Raw genomic sequence first — 15,710 nt, 5'->3', positions numbered from 1 at the left:
TAAAATTTTTGTATTAATGTTGAATACTAGTATATTTCCCTGTCTTATATGTGGATTGCCTCGAATTCCTTTTGGAAGTTAGTATTCATTCAGCAAATAGTTATTTACTGCCTATTATTTACCAGGCCTCCTGTTAGATACCAGGGTTACAGCCAATTCCTTCAAAATGACAACGTCCACAGGCCAGGTTGGGGGACAGTCAGGGGGAGGGGAGAAGCACAGGAAGAGGCTGGAGAAGTCCAATGTAGTACCAATGTAGTACTTGCATAATGGAAGTATGCAGAGAATGAAGCAGGAGAGGAGAGAAAGGCCCAGTGTAGGGAGCCCCATGAGGTTGGAGGGGGTTGGGGAGAAAAGAAATTTTTAAGTCAGTGGAAGTAAGTCTTGAGAATCTGTCAAATTAAGCAAGGCAAGGGAAGCCTACGGGAAGGCATGAGGCTGAAAAACAGCACAGTGTGCTTCAGGGCCCAGGGTAACTCCGTGCGGTGGGAATCAAGGTGCGTGTGGGGTAACTCCGTGCGGGGGGAATCAAGGTGCGTGTGGGGTAACTCCGTGCGGGGGGAATCAAGGTGCGTGTGGGGTAACTTCGTGCGGGGGGAATCAAGGTGCGTGTGGGGTAACTCCGTGCGGGGGAAATCAAGGTGCGTGTGGGGTAACTCCGTGCGGGGGGAATCAAGGTGCGTGTGGGGTAACTTCGTGCGGGGGGAATCAAGGTGCGTGTGGGGTAACTCCGTGCGGGGGGAATCAAGGTGCGTGTGGGGTAACTCCGTGCGCTGGGAATCAAGGTGCCTGTGGGGTAACTCCGTGCGGGGGGAATCAAGGTGCGTGTGGGGTAACTCCATGCAGTGGGAATCAAGGTGCTTGTGGGGTAACTCCGTGCGGTGGGAATCAAGGTGCGTGTGGGGTAACTCCGTGCGGGGGGAATCAAGGTGCGTGTGGGGTAACTCCGTGCGGGGGGAATCAAGGTGCGTTTGGGGTAACTCCGTGCGGGGGGAATCAAGGTGCATGTGGGGTAACTCCGTGCGGGGGGAATCAAGGTGCGTGTGGGGTAACTCCGTGCGCTGGGAATCAAGGTGCGTGTGGGGTAACTCCGTGCGGTGGGAATCAAGGTGCGTGTGGGGTAACTCCGTGCGGGGGGAATCAAGGTGCGTGTGGGGTAACTCCGTGCGGGGGGAATCAAGGTGCGTGTGGGGTAACTCCGTGCGGGGGGAATCAAGGTGCGTGTGGGGTAACTCCGTGCGCTGGGAATCAAGGTGCGTGTGGGGTAACTTCGTGCGGGGGGAATCAAGGTGCGTGTGGGGTAACTCCGTGCAGTGGGAATCAAGGTGCTTGTGGGGTAACTCCGTGCGGTGGGAATCAAGGTGCGTGTGGGGTAACTCCGTGCGGGGGGAATCAAGGTGCGTGTGGGGTAACTCCGTGCGGTGGGAATCAAGGTGCGTGTGGGGTAACTTCGTGCGGGGGGAATCAAGGTGCGTGTGGGGTAACTCCGTGCGTGGGGAATCAAGGTGCGTGTGGGGTAACTCCGTGCGGTGGGAATCAAGGTGCGTGTGGGGTAACTCCGTGCGGGGGGAATCAAGGTGCGTGTGGGGTAACTCCGTGCGGTGGGAATCAAGGTGCGTGTGGGGTAACTTCGTGCGGGGGGAATCAAGGTGCGTGTGGGGTAACTCCGTGCGTGGGGAATCAAGGTGCGTGTGGGGTAACTTCGTGCGGTGGGAATCAAGGTGCGTGTGGGGTAACTTCGTGCGGGGGGAATCAAGGTCGTGTGGGGTAACTTCGTGCGGGGGGAATCAAGGTGCGTGTGGGGTAACTTCGTGCGGGGGGAATCAAGGTGCGTGTGGGGTAACTCCGTGCGGGGGAAAACTCCGTGCGGGGGAATCAAGGTGCGTGTGGGGTAACTCCGTGCGGGGGGAATCAAGGTGCGTGTGGGGTAACTTCGTGCGCTGGGAATCAAGGTGCGTGTGGGGTAACTCCGTGCGGGGGGAATCAAGGTGCGTGTGGGGTAACTCCGTACGGGGGGAATCAAGGTGCGTGTGGGGTAACTCCGTGCGGGGGGAATCAAGGTGCGTGTGGGGTAACTCCGTGCGGGGGGAATCAAGGTGCGTGTGGGGTAACTCCGTGCGCTGGGAATCAAGGTGCGTGTGGGGTAACTTCGTGCGGGGGGAATCAAGGTGCGTGTGGGGTAACTCCGTGCAGTGGGAATCAAGGTGCTTGTGGGGTAACTTCGTGCGGTGGGAATCAAGGTGCGTGTGGGGTAACTTCGTGCGGGGGGAATCAAGGTCGTGTGGGGTAACTTCGTGCGGGGGGAATCAAGGTGCGTGTGGGGTAACTCCGTGCGGGGGGAATCAAGGTGCATGTGGGGTAACTCCGTGCGGGGGGAATCAAGGTGCGTGTGGGGTAACTCCGTGCGGTGGGAATCAAGGTGCGTGTGGGGTAACTCCGTGCGGTGGGAATCAAGGTGCGTGTGGGGTAACTTCGTGCGGTGGGAATCAAGGTGCGTGTGGGGAGAAGGAAGGAATAAGGAGAGAGATGTGAGTAGAACTCAGATTGTGAAGAAAAGGAATTTGGATTTTAGTCTGAAATGATTGAGAGCTTACAGGTCTGATGTGCATTTTATTTATTTTTTATTTTTTTTAAATATATATATTATTGATTTTTCACAGAGAGGAAGGGAGAGAGATAGTTAGAAACATCCATCAGCCGCCTCCTGAACATCCCCCAATGGGGATGTGCCCGCAACCAAGGTACATGCCCCTGACCGGAATCGAACCCGGGACCCCTCAGTCCGCAGGCCAACGCTCTATCCACTGAGCCAAACCGGTTTCAGCTGATGTGCGTTTTAGATGAACCACTCTACTGGAACTAAAAGGCAAAACTGGGTGGTATAAGAGGGAGCATGCTGGCAGGCTCTGAGTCCTGGTCAGACACCAGACAGCTCAGGTGTTGCCTGAGCCTGGAGCTGGCCTATGGCAGAGGGCAGCTCAATAGAAGGAGCAGAGCTCACTGCGGGGACAGGGTTCAAGGCTCTGAGGTGTTGGCCGAAAGGTCCACACAAGCACCGTGAATGCCTACAGTGGAGCTGGGTTGAAGAGGATGACCGTGAGTCACAAAAGTCTTTAAGATTCCAAGTAAGACAGAGAAAATATTACCTCAAATGTCACTCAGAGACTGTATCTGTGATATATAAGTATATCAATTCTATTTTAAAGAAAAACCCCAATATTCAATTTAAAAATGGACAAAGGATTGGAGCACCAATTCACGTAAGAAACATAATTAGGAAAAATCCAAAGGGAAAAAATGTTTCTTACAAGTGAGTAAAGAATCAGAAAACAAAAATAACCTTCAGATAACAGTTTACAATGCATAAGGTGGTAAACTGTTTTTCAGTAATAAGGCCTGTTACTGATGAGACTTCAAACTCATACCTCAATCTTCCTCCTACTGTCACTTTGTAAATCTCTTTAGGAAAACGCTGCTCCAGGTGAAATCCCTCTCCTCCCCACCAGAGCACTCAACAAACCTCGGTGTCACCACACGTCCATGAAGCCCCCTGTGAAAAGCAGCTTCTTGCCCACAAGAATATCATGGCAGATGGTGTCCCATGGTTTAAAGAAATCAAGAGATGGTCGATCCAATCAGTAAGTCCAGCAAGTCAGGAAGAGACAGTGATTTATTCATAATGAGCCAATGATAGTCCTTCATGAAAACTATCTACTTAATAATTCATTCTAGTATTTTTTTTTTTTCACTATGCGACTCTACATCTCCCTCCCCTTTTAGAAACTGGAACAATTTCCTGTCTCCATCTTCTGACATTTTCCCTATCCCTCCCACTTCGGAAAGACTACAATCAGAGTTCCAAGACCACATGGGAAATTTTTCACATCTTAATACATCATTGGGACATTTTTCTCATCCTAGGACTTGATTATAAGCTTCTTGAAGACAGAGACCATTCTCACTCATCTTTGTTTCCCAGGAACCTCGCATAGCACCTGGTATATAACTAATACAAAAAACAGTATTTAAATAATTAGTTTGCATATTAGTCTGTTAGTTGTTTACAATTATTGAAGTGCTCTCTTGTGACCTTCTCACCTAGTTTGTATTTCAATTCTTACTTATCTAGAAGCAAATTATGAGTTAAGTATTTTTACTTTCTCCTTGCTGTCACTTAACTTTATACCTTTAAAAAAACCTTTAGGTATCCCACTGAACTCCAACCTCCTGACACCATAGCTCACTGCTCAGCTCTTTAAAGGATCCTCTGTCAGGTGACAGCTCTAGTCTCTCAAAGCTGTGCCCAACTTGTTCACCACTGTCTCTTCAACCCCCACAAAGAGCCTGGCACACCTTTGTGTGTTTGACCATATAGCCAGACTCACATGGCTTCAGTCAAAGGCATTGCCCTTCTGTCTGAATTCCAATTATTACAAGTACTAGAAGCCCAGTGCACGAAATTCATGCATGGGGGGGGAGGGGAGGGAGGAGGAGGGGAATCCCTCAGCCCAGCCTGTGCCCTCTCACAGTCCGGGAGCCCTCAGGGGATGTCCTACTGATGGCTTTAGTCTGCTCCCTCTGGGGAGCAGGCCTAAGCCATCATTCAGACATCCTTAGCACTGCCACGGAGGCTGAAGAGGCTCCTGCCACCGTCGCTGCACTCGCCAGCTGTGAGCCTGGCTTTTGGCTGAGCAGTGCTCCTGCATTGAGCGTCTGCCCTCTGGTGGTCAGTGCATGTCATAGCGATCGGTCATTCTGCCGTTTGGTCGATTTGCATATTAGCCTTTTATTATATAGGGCTACAGGCCGGGTGCACGAATTTGTTCACAGGTAGGGTCCACCTAGCCGGCCCCAATCTGGGCCGATCGGGCCGGGCCAGCTGGGGAAGGGTTCATGGGAGGTTGGCCGGCTGGCCCCGTCCCCTGATCGAACTCTGGGTTGAGGGGACAATTTGCATATTAGGCTTTTATTATATAGGATACTCTCCCTTCTAAGTCTCTAGCCATGACAAAAAGTATATCCTTCTATAGGAAATTGCAGATGCCACCTGGAGAACCCATGACTATTTCTGATTCCACCTCTTAATGCATTACAAATTTCAATTTTTTGCTCAGAAAGTACTCCCAGGTCCAGATACTGAAATCCAGATTGGCTATCTGCTAAATGCACCCTGACATTCTTTAGCTCCTTTCTTCACCCAACACATATTTATTGCTCATCAATGGTGCACAGCTGAGCGCTCATAACTGAAACCATATTTTTATTATCCTCCCCCTATATGATTATCTCTCCCAAACCAATTTTATTTACCAATCATGCATTTGGTTTTCTCATGAGATAACTACTGTGTCACCCCATAGGGTCTATAAAAGTTCAATTAAAAGCAAAGAAACATTCGACTTTAGTAGTCTGTGCTGCCTTATTGCCATCAGATAAATGCACAGCTTCCTTAAGACTCCTTTGTAACAGTCTGAACTATCACCAATACCAACCCCCCCCCCAATTCTGCAGACTGTGACCCCAGCCTGAGTCCTAGGGGTCAGTAGAGACAAGAAAGGCATACACCCTAAAGAGGGCAGCTCCCTTATTGTAGTGACCACATTCCCTCCCCTAATCTGTTTCTTCCTAGATCCCAGCTTCCTCCTTTGAAGTCCTGGCTCACTGAGACTGGCTCTCCCTTCTCTTAGCCTTCTCTCAGAGGGCTAAGGGGTTTTGCAAAGTGGCACTCTGCCTTTCAAAGATTTCTGGCCTAGACTTCCAGGCATCATTGCAGCCAAACTCTCTTTACCTTTTCCTTGACACACACCCTTCCCTGAGTCCCCTCACTCTACCACAGCCCACTTACTTCCTGAGCCATAAGCACCACTTTTGTGCCACAGTGAGGCTCCCCAGGCTGGAGGTATGAAACCCCAAAGGCATTTTTGGTTAAGAGTGGGCTAGAAACTTTCTATTACTAATCACAAAAGCTTCTTTTCATCTTTTATATATTATTCAACTAAGAATGAAGTGATCAATCAAATATCTATGTACTTAAAAACTATTTTATTTTAATTCATCCTGAAAAGCTGTACCACATTGTAACTATACATGCTAAAAAGGGTGGCCATGACGCATGCATGGCAGGTGACTCGTCTTACTGCTGTTGGAAGGAAGCACTCCTTGGCCTCCCTAGACTCTTTCTTAAATCGCTGAGCTCACATACTGATGTTTATTAAAATAACCAAGAGATTTGGCTCTTTGACATGTGCCAACCCAATGTCAACAAGGACTCTGAAAAATAGAGGCTCCCCGAGCCATCTTTATGTCTTAATAAAAGGCTTCAGGCTGGGCGGGAAGAAGGGTGCTATCCATTTTTCATTAGTCAAGCACAGCTGGCTGGCAATCAGCTTGTTTTTCTGACTTCCATTAACAAATTCCACTTTATTACTTGGCTCTTTCAATAGCAGCTCCAAAAAGAGATCATTTCTCCTCAAGAACTTATGCATGTCAGCCTGAAGTTTTAACATCTCTTTGTTGGGGAGCCAGCCTCCTAAGGAAGGGTATGACCTGACTCACAAAGCGCAGGAAATCTAAATCAATGACAACTATTTTGATCCTAAAATGCTCCTCACTCATAAGTCCCTTTCTCATTATTTGCCTGGAAGATCCTTCCTTATTTTCTTCACTAGGACAACTGTTTACTTTCTTGGGCCAGCATGACGGCCATCTCTTGTATGGCCTCCTAGCTCTCCCCACATTCCATCCGGCTTCTGCTGTGTCCCCAGAGCAGAGGTATGAAACCCCAAAGGCATGGAGCTTCGTCCTGTCCTGCGGCCTGCACAGCCCGCCTTGTGCATGGCTCCTCCTCTAGGGCAGGGAATAGTGAACTTTTCTGGCGGGTCAGACGGTAAACATTTTAGGGTTCCCAGACTACATTTAATCTCCTGCATTTTTGTCCACATAATTTAATAATGTAAATGCCATTTTTAACTAATAGGCCATAAAACCAAACAAAAGAAAATGGATCACCATCTCAGGGCCATCCATTCCTACTCATACTTTAAAGTCTCATCTCTCCCACTGAACTGTAAGCTCCCTGAGAGCAGGGACGACCTCTAATTTGTCTTTGAATTCCCCAGTTCCTGGACATAGAGGTGTTCAAATCATTGATGTCTATTACACTGAAACATCAATATCTAATTTATCCTGATGAATCAAACATATCCATGGACAATTACCCAAATATATATATTTGGCTCACTGAGACTGGCTCTCCCTTCTCTTAGCCTTCTCTCAGAGAGCTAAGGGGTTCTGCAAAGTGGCACCCTGCCTTTCAAAGATTTCTGGCCTAGACTTCCAGGCATAATTGCAGCCATACTCCCTTTACCTTTTCCTTGACACACACCCTTCCCTGAGTCCCCTCACTCTACCACAGCCCACTTACTTCCTGAGCCATAGCACCACTATATATATATATTTTAATTGATTTCCGAGAGGAAGGGATAAAGGGATAGAAACATCAATGATGAGAGAGAATCACTGATCGGCTGCCACACTAGGGACCAAGCCCACAACCCAGTCATGTGCCCTGACCAGAAATTGAACTGTGACCTCTTGGTTCATAGGTCAGCCCTCAACCACTGAGCTATGCCGACTGGGCAATTTCCCCAACTCTTGAACAATCCCAACAGAAAGTCATTTTGCATTTTGAGTCCCTTAGGCATTGGGCATTAAAGGTAAGCTCTGTTCCTGGGTGTAGGGAGAAGTAGATGATTTTTGCCTCATTTAGTAAGAAAAACTATGATATTCAGCCAAAGAGCTTCTCACTCCTCAATGCAGGAAAAAAAAGTGCCTCTGTGAGAGAGTTCTCTGTGAGATTGGGCCCCAAACAGCACCTAACTCCAGCTCACTCAGCTTCTGAGCAGCCGCTGTTTCTCTTTGCAGAAAATCATCTAGATTGGTGATGCTGTCTTGAATACTTGCCAGGTATTCAGCCTAGCTATTAGCAACTCATTCACCTCCCACCTCACCACAATTGGGGAGAAAGCATTTCCAAGTCATACATGCCAGAGAAACACCGACAGTCATCATTAATACAGCTAGCACCCTGCCCCCTAGTTCTCCCAACCAGAAATGCCCCAGAAAGGTCATGACCACCCCTCTCTGGTTAAGGAGCCCCACTGCTAAATTGTGAGAGATGAGCAGCATGTCACTGGCATAAGTCTTAACTTCGAGGGCTCCATGCCTGGCTTGCTGGGGCTCCCAACAGCGTGAGCTGGTGAGGAAGGGAGGGAGCCAGGAGCAGCAGACAGAACAAGTGCTAAGGAGGAAATGGCCCTCGGCACACCTGCTCTGTGAGGCTGGGCGTCTAGTCTAACATTCCAACAGAACGGGACAAACTGGAGACTAATCCCACTCATATCCACATCAGGCAGGCCCCCGGGCTCAGGGAGGAAAGGCACCAGAAGGTCCAGGCCATGTCAATCTTCAAGCCAGCCAGTGCTTTCGAATGCCTGTTTAGAGTAGGAGCCCAGCCAGCCCCACCACCACCCCACACCACCACGTAACAGAGCTGCTGAGAACCAATGCTGGGGTTCAGGGGACGACTCCGGGTCCAGGAAGCATCTGGAACGTGGAGCAGGAAGGAGCCAGACTGGGTCACCCTGCAGAGGACAGGTTACACCCAGCACAGCCCCCAGTTCCCAGGGCATCAGGAGGGTTTCAACAAAACAACTCCCAAACCCCACTTCCTAGAGGTGAGGTCCCTAATGTGCTCCAGAATGGAGATGAGGGTGCCGAGAGAGGGCCAGTGAACCCCACCCTCCCCAAACAAAATCAGCAGCCCGAAGGACTAGGTCGTATGACTAGTCGCACAGAGAGCTTGGCTCCCTGTGTATGAGTTGTCCCCAGGAGAGGCTATCATTTCACACACAGAAGCTCCTAAGTTCAAATCATATTTATGAATCATTATAGCTAAGACTCAAGTCTGTCCAGTACAGAATCACATCAGCCCAGCCACCTGCAGCCAACAGGTGAACGAGGGTGGCTCACTCTACTCTCAGCATCCTCACCCGCCCTTGGACACACACTGCTCTCCGCTATTCCTGGAGGGACGTCCCCAGCACAATTAAGCCCATGGTGGGACTGAAACCTACACGTGGAAGCAAAGAAACCAACCGAAATCAAACTTTAAATCAGTAAACTAACAGTGCTCTACTAATCATGCAAAAAGTAAGGGTGGAAAAAAAAATATGGAATAGAAGGTGTGGTACGTTACCCAAAAGCCCTGCTAAAGACCGCATGTCCTTCTCCATCAGCATGTAAATCTCTTCCTCTGAGAAGCGGCCAATGCCGTGGCCGTGCATCTCGCGTTTCACAATTCCTTTCGTTATGTGGCACACGACCCACCTCAGCAGGTTGCTGAAGGGACCACCACCATTAAGAGAGAGCATCTTCCGGGTCTCATTGAGATTGTCCACCCACTGGCAATAAGCTAACGTCCTGGAAGTGTGTGGAAACAAGTTACTACTGTGCGTTAGGTACATAGCAGCTCCACGGGGCAACTCCCCACGCGTGGGTCAGGATTTGGAATACTCTGGAGGAACTGAGTCATTGCAGCTTTTCTAAAAAAGCATGGCAGGTGTTACACAGGCCCTAGTGGATGCTTGGACTTGGGCGCGTGGGACACACAGTAAGAAACTCAGATAACGATGCCATGCTGCCATTCCACCAAACCTCTCCTGCCACCGCCCGCAGACCGTCCCCTCGCCCACCCACAAGGCCATGCTTCTGCTTTCTCTTAGGCAACCCCACAAAAAACAAGTAGAAACCCACTTTGAAAGGCTTCTAGGCAGCACAGTGCATACCTAGAGGGGGGCAATGGGGTGGAGGGAATGGGGGGCAATGACTGGGGTGCTGGCTTCATTCCCTTTCTTGATCAAAGCAATGGTTACACAGGTTATGTTCTGTTAATTAATCAAGCTGCATATTTTTGTTTTGTATACTTTGTGTATGTACTTTATATTACATGATAACAAAAAATTTTATTTTAAAGAAACCTTTTGCCTTTGCGAAAGGATTAGGGAGTAGGTATACCTGTTCATGTTTATAATAAACTATATAAATTGTAAGTATTTCATTAACAACTCGCTCTCCAAAAAGTCAACTCTCTTCTTCAGCCTGTTCTCTAGGACTCTAACGTGGATACAAACACCAAAGGAACTTGGTGGGATCATTTCCCCCTGCCCATGTGTTCCTATGTAACAGGGGGCTATTCACTGTTCCTGTGTTATGCTGGCTGATACCCAGGCCCTTGCTGATTTTGTTCTCTGTACTTGTGCGACTGCAGGAATGTCTTTACGGTTAAGTGTTGGTAGACAGAAATTAAAGGTTTCCATGAACCAGGAGATTGCAGTTCGATTTCTGGTCAGGGCACATGGCCAGGTTACAGGCTTAATCCCCAGTGTGGGGTGTGCAGGAGGCAGCTGAATGATGATTCTCTCTCATCATTAATGTTTCTCTCTCTCTCCCTTCCTCTCTCTGAAATCAATAAAAACATGTGTGGTTGTTTTTGTGTGTTTTTTTAAGAAATTAAAGGGTTTCCTACTGAAGACTGAGAAAAAAGTAGCTGTGGGCTACAGGCATAAGATATTTAGTTTTTCCTCTTAATGAATAATAAAAGATGCATTAGCAGTCATCTCAACTCCTATGTTGGTTGATATAGCAGTAATGATTACTTCAAAATAATTAGAAGAGTAAAAAATATTTTTACAGAGAGAACACAGGGATGATAGTAAATTGTAGCTACTTTCCACCTCAAGAAAAAAAATACACCTGAAAATAGGTCGTGAAATTCTGATCACTTTACATTGTTCTTCTTCTTTTTTAGGGTTTGCTCCTCTACAAAATAAAAATTAGGGGGAAAAACAAAAGCAAAAGATTTTTTCCTAATATTTTTAAACATTCCTGATTTTTACTGAAAGGTCCTACAACCAATTTCAACATATTCTCTGTACTGCAACCATTTATTACCTATTTATTTTTTTATTTTTTTTAATCCTCACCCAAGGATATTTTTCCATTGACTTTTAGATTCTAAAATTTAGAAGGAGTGGAAGAGAGAGGGAAAGACAGAGAGAAATATCAATGTGAGAGAAACTCATCGATTGGTTGCCTCCTGCACAGGCTGGAGAGGAGCCTGCCACACAGGTACATGCCCTTAACCAGAATCAAACCGGGACCCTTTGTTCTACAGGCCAACACTCTATCCACTGAGCCAAACTGGCTAGGGCTTTATTACCTTTTTAAAGGAGTGTTTAAAAATCTTGTTAGAAGGGTTTGTGTGCCTCTTCTTTAAAAGTCTCTCAAAATAAACTATTGAGAAACTAAGCAATGGATTTTGGTGAGAAAAGGAAAAGGTATATGGCAATGGTGACTAATCAGTGAGACATTCGAGGAGTCAATGGAGCTTTTGGTATGAAAGAGCTCACATTTATTCTAGTAAATTTTTTAAAACTATTCAAGCTAAATGCTTTTCTATTTGCTCTTCTTTTTACACCTGCGATTAAGTAATTAAGGTGTCAATGTTCACATTCTCTTAGAATAATTCAGCACATTCATTCTAATTGTACAGATCTAAATAAACGAGCTATATCATCCTTCATTATTTTGGAAGTCAGTGATCTGAGAATAAAACAGAATTACCGTAACTTAAGTATGGCCAGGTAATAATAGCAACCAGGAAGCATCTAACGTGTAAAAATGAGGAATACTATGAGGAATACTATGGCTCTAAGCTGATAGGTTGACGTGCGGGGGCGGGGGGGGGGATGCATTCTTTGTAGGCAAATTACATAGGTTTTGTCATAAGCATAACTGATGCTGAAGGATGAGCAGAAGCTCCCAAGCAGAGCAGAGGGAGATGGCGCGTGCAGCAAAAGCATTGGCTGGTGGATGAGTGGCAAGAACTTCAGGATGGGGGTTGGGGTACAGGATGCCTGAGGAAGCTTGAAAGTGTTTGGGGGATGGAAGGGTGGGCAAGGATCAGATCAGGATGGATCTGAAGCAGAGGAGGCTAAACTTGATTTTGAAAGCAAAGTTTAAACACTTAAAAGGTTTGAAGCAGACAAGAAACATGATCAGACTGATGGTGAAGGATGGGGTGAAGGTAAAGAAATTGGCGGAGGGAGGCTGGCTAGAAGACCACGGCAAGACCAGACATGAAATGATGCACTGAGCCCTAGCCGGTTTGGCTCAGTGGATAGAGAGTCGGACTGCGGACTGAAAGGTCCCGGGTTCAATTCCGGTCAAGGGCATGTACCTTGGTTGCGGGCACATCCCCAGTGGGGGGTGTGCAGGAGGCAGCTGATCGAAATTTCTCTCTCATCAGTGTTTCTGATTCTCTATCCCCCTCCCTTCCTCTCTGTAAAAATCAATAAAATATATTTTTTAAAAAAAGAAATGATTCACTGAACTAAGACAATGGCAAGGGGATGGTGAACAAGGCACACATAGGACAAATACTGAGATATGAGAAAAAGACCAATGGATATACAGGATGAGGTATAAGAGAAACTAGGCCTTTTCTCCCAGGCTGATGGTTTGAGTGGATGATATTGCTTTAGCCAATACTGGCAATACACAAGGTTGAATAGACTTCGTTGATGAAAGATAAGTTAACTTGTTGCATTTGAAGGTTCCATGTGAGTACTGAGTGAGGAGTCCAGCAGGTTGAGAACTCGGGAGACAGTTTAGGTCCAGATAGAGAATCTGTGGGCAGGGGCATCGGTGGCAGTTTTAAAGCTATGAGGTTGCCTAAGGAAGTTTCTGGAGTAAGGAGTGGGGAAACCACAGTTCAAGGGCAAGTTAGAAGAGGAGACAGCCGGCTGGAAGGGCCAGCCTGGAGAGAAGCAGGGGCACCGCTTTCTCTGAGATAAGCAGAAGTAGGGACACCGCTTGCAAGAGGTGAGGAGTTGCAGAGAGGTTCAAGGCTCCTTACTGATGACTTCCATCTCCTTTGTTGTGCAGGAGAGGAGAGCAGGTGCAGAAGATGAGGATGCAGCAATGGGGAAAGAGTTTTTGAAGACTAATGGGTAGAGCAGCAGGTGGGGGTGGGACAGGCAGGAACTCCACCAATGCAAGGCAGAGCGTAAGGTTCCCTGCCTGCATTAGCAGGTTGGATGCAGGGCACAGAAGAAGGAACACTGGGTTGATTCAGAATTTTGCAGTTAAAAGTAACCTCAGAAACTGTCTGGTCTTTCTCCCTTCTCTTTCCTGCCCTACTCTTGATTTCCTTCCTCTCTTTCATTCCCTGGGCCCCATACTATAGATGTGTGTTAGGGAAGAGAAGGTAATGAGAGCCAGGAAGGCCCTTTCAGGGTCAAGCCCTGTGAAGTGTGTATGAACTTTAACTACCAAAGAAAATAGGTGCTTCGTGTATTTCTAAATCAGTTACTACAGGTCCAAGACATCACTGACCACGCTTCCAGACCACTACAAGCACGAATCCACCTCCTCTTGCAACCACACTTCCTGGAAACTCTGTCCGCATGGCAGGGCTCCCACCCATTACACTCCACTGAAACCACCCTGCCCAAGTCCACAATCCCTCCTTATTGCAAAATCCAAATCAACCTTCTTCCATATTTACCTTTCTTTAATTCTCTATAGAGCCAACAATATTGGCGTATTTCTTAGAATTCTTTCTTAACCTACGTCTCCACTGCTTTTCCTCCCACCTCTTACATGTTCCCAAGATTTTACCTTTACTCCTTCTATCTTTCTCACTCATGGAGTGATCTACTTCCCACCCATGATTTCAAACTGATGACTCCAACTCCATATCCAGCCCAGACCTCTGTCCTGAGATCCAGGGACCCTCATGAGAGATTCTCAGGAACCGAAAACCAACACTTCCACACTGGACTCGTCATCTTCCTTCCCTTCCAACCTGCTTCTCCTCACCTGAGCCAGTAAGAAGCTCGGGAGCTACTCATTCCTCACTGCTCCCATCCCTCACTCCCGACCGCCAGTCACCCTGGGAATTCACTCTTTCCTCCAACTCAGTTAACACTGGAGTTCAGCCCTTCATCATTCTCAACCCTGAGGACAGAACCCTCCTAGCAGGTCTCCTGACATCTCCTCAAGGCCCTCCAGAAATCCCTTTACCACAAAGAGCTTCCTAAAACACAATCTGATCATGTATCAGAATGACAATGCTTCTAAGAGTCATTCATTAACTTCCCATAGCTCTTTTGCTTGACACACCAGCCCCCTCCCACAGTCTGACCCACCCCCTGCACTGCCTCCCATGCGGCACCATACAGAATTACATGTGCCTCCCAAACCCCCCTTTTGTGCCTCTAAACATTTGCAGAGCCTGTTCCCTCTACCCGGATATCCTAATCGTTCCCTACCACCCCGCCCTTTCACCTGCCACTCTGATTGTCCCTAGATTCTGTTGTGACCCCAGCTCCTCTGGGAAGCCTTCCCCTCATCCCCCCAGCAGGTGCTGGCTGGCTGCCTTTCCTTGCTTGGTTCTTCAAACTCTTCCCCAGCACTGACCATCACAAAGGCTCCATGTCACCCGCCAGCCTGGGAGCCACTGGAGGACAGAGATAGCGTCTCATCACCTCGCTTCCCCCCGCCCCCATCTGGCATGGTGCAATTAACTATTTCTTCCTCAAAATAACCCTTGAGGAGACACAAATGGGAAATATTGGCTAACCCAAAAAAGTATTTTTCTAATTAAAAAGAAAAAAGAATCTATGTATGATTCAAGCATTTGGAAGTTTGTGATCAGTAAAATTAAGGTAGTTTCCTACCAGGATAGCACCTCCCATCTCTCCCTCCCACCCCTTCCACAAGCACCCTTCCCTCCCCACCACACCCCACCCCCAGCAAGCATTAGCAGGGGGCCTTGTAGAGAGAGGGGGGGAGCGAAGGGCAGAAGATGAACTTCTACCATGAAGTAAATATGTCCATACGCTCATAGCACGAAGCAGTGGCAAGTGGTACTTGGGAATCTCTCTGGATAAAAGCCTTTCTAACCCTCGCCAGTGTGGCTCAGTGGATAGAGGGGCAGCCCGCACACCGAAGGGTCATAGGTTCAATGTCCAGTCAAGGGCACAAACGTACCAGGATTGCAGGTTAGATCCCAGCCCAGATGGGGTTGTGCAGAAGGCAACCAATTGATGTATCTCTCTCACATCAATGTTTCTCTCTCTCTACCTTTCTCTCTCCTCCTTCCTCCCTCCTTTCCACTCTCTAAAAAAATCAATGGAAAAAATATCCTCAGATGAATATTAACAAAACAAAAAATATATATTTTTTCTAACCGAAATATAAATTTTATGAACCACTACAGAAATCAAAGAGTTGTGCCCTAACCGGTTTGGCTCAGTGGATAGAGCATTAGCCTACGGACTGAAGGGTCCCGGGTTCGATTCCGGTCAAGGGCATGTACCTTGTTTGCGGGCACATCCCCAGTAGGGAGTGTGCAGGAGGCAGCTGGTTGATGTTTCTCTCTCATCGATGTTTCTAACTCTCTATCCCTCTCCCTTCCTCTCTGTAAAAAATCAATAAAATATATTTTTTTAAAAAGAAGAAATCAAAGAGTTGTAACAAAACTACTGACCAATGTAAGGCTTCCAGCTTCTTTTCAGGCAGCTAACAAAGTGCTAGCTCTCCTAGGGCCCATCAGTCAAACGAAGTGGGCTTCGGAGGGCCACATC

The 15,710-nt window shown here is 47.5% G+C and overlaps 1 protein-coding gene across 3 annotated transcripts in view; it reads right to left on the bottom strand.

Moving 5' to 3' along the window:
* Nucleotides 1-15,710, bottom strand: part of FAXC (failed axon connections homolog, metaxin like GST domain containing) — a 57,396-nt gene that overhangs the window by 22,615 nt on the left and 19,071 nt on the right. For all 3 annotated transcript variants that reach the window (XM_059700885.1, XM_059700882.1, XM_059700883.1), the window contains one exon: nucleotides 9,257-9,480. In XM_059700885.1, coding sequence (XP_059556868.1) covers nucleotides 9,257-9,480 — 224 coding nt within the window. The remainder of the gene's footprint in view (nucleotides 1-9,256; nucleotides 9,481-15,710) is intronic.

This window comes from Myotis daubentonii, chromosome 6, assembly GCF_963259705.1.
Source record: "Myotis daubentonii chromosome 6, mMyoDau2.1, whole genome shotgun sequence".
Classification (NCBI taxonomy): domain Eukaryota; kingdom Metazoa; phylum Chordata; class Mammalia; order Chiroptera; family Vespertilionidae; genus Myotis; species Myotis daubentonii.
The sequence above is the reverse complement of the archived record's forward strand: the minus strand, read 5'-3'. Positions and strand labels throughout refer to the sequence as shown.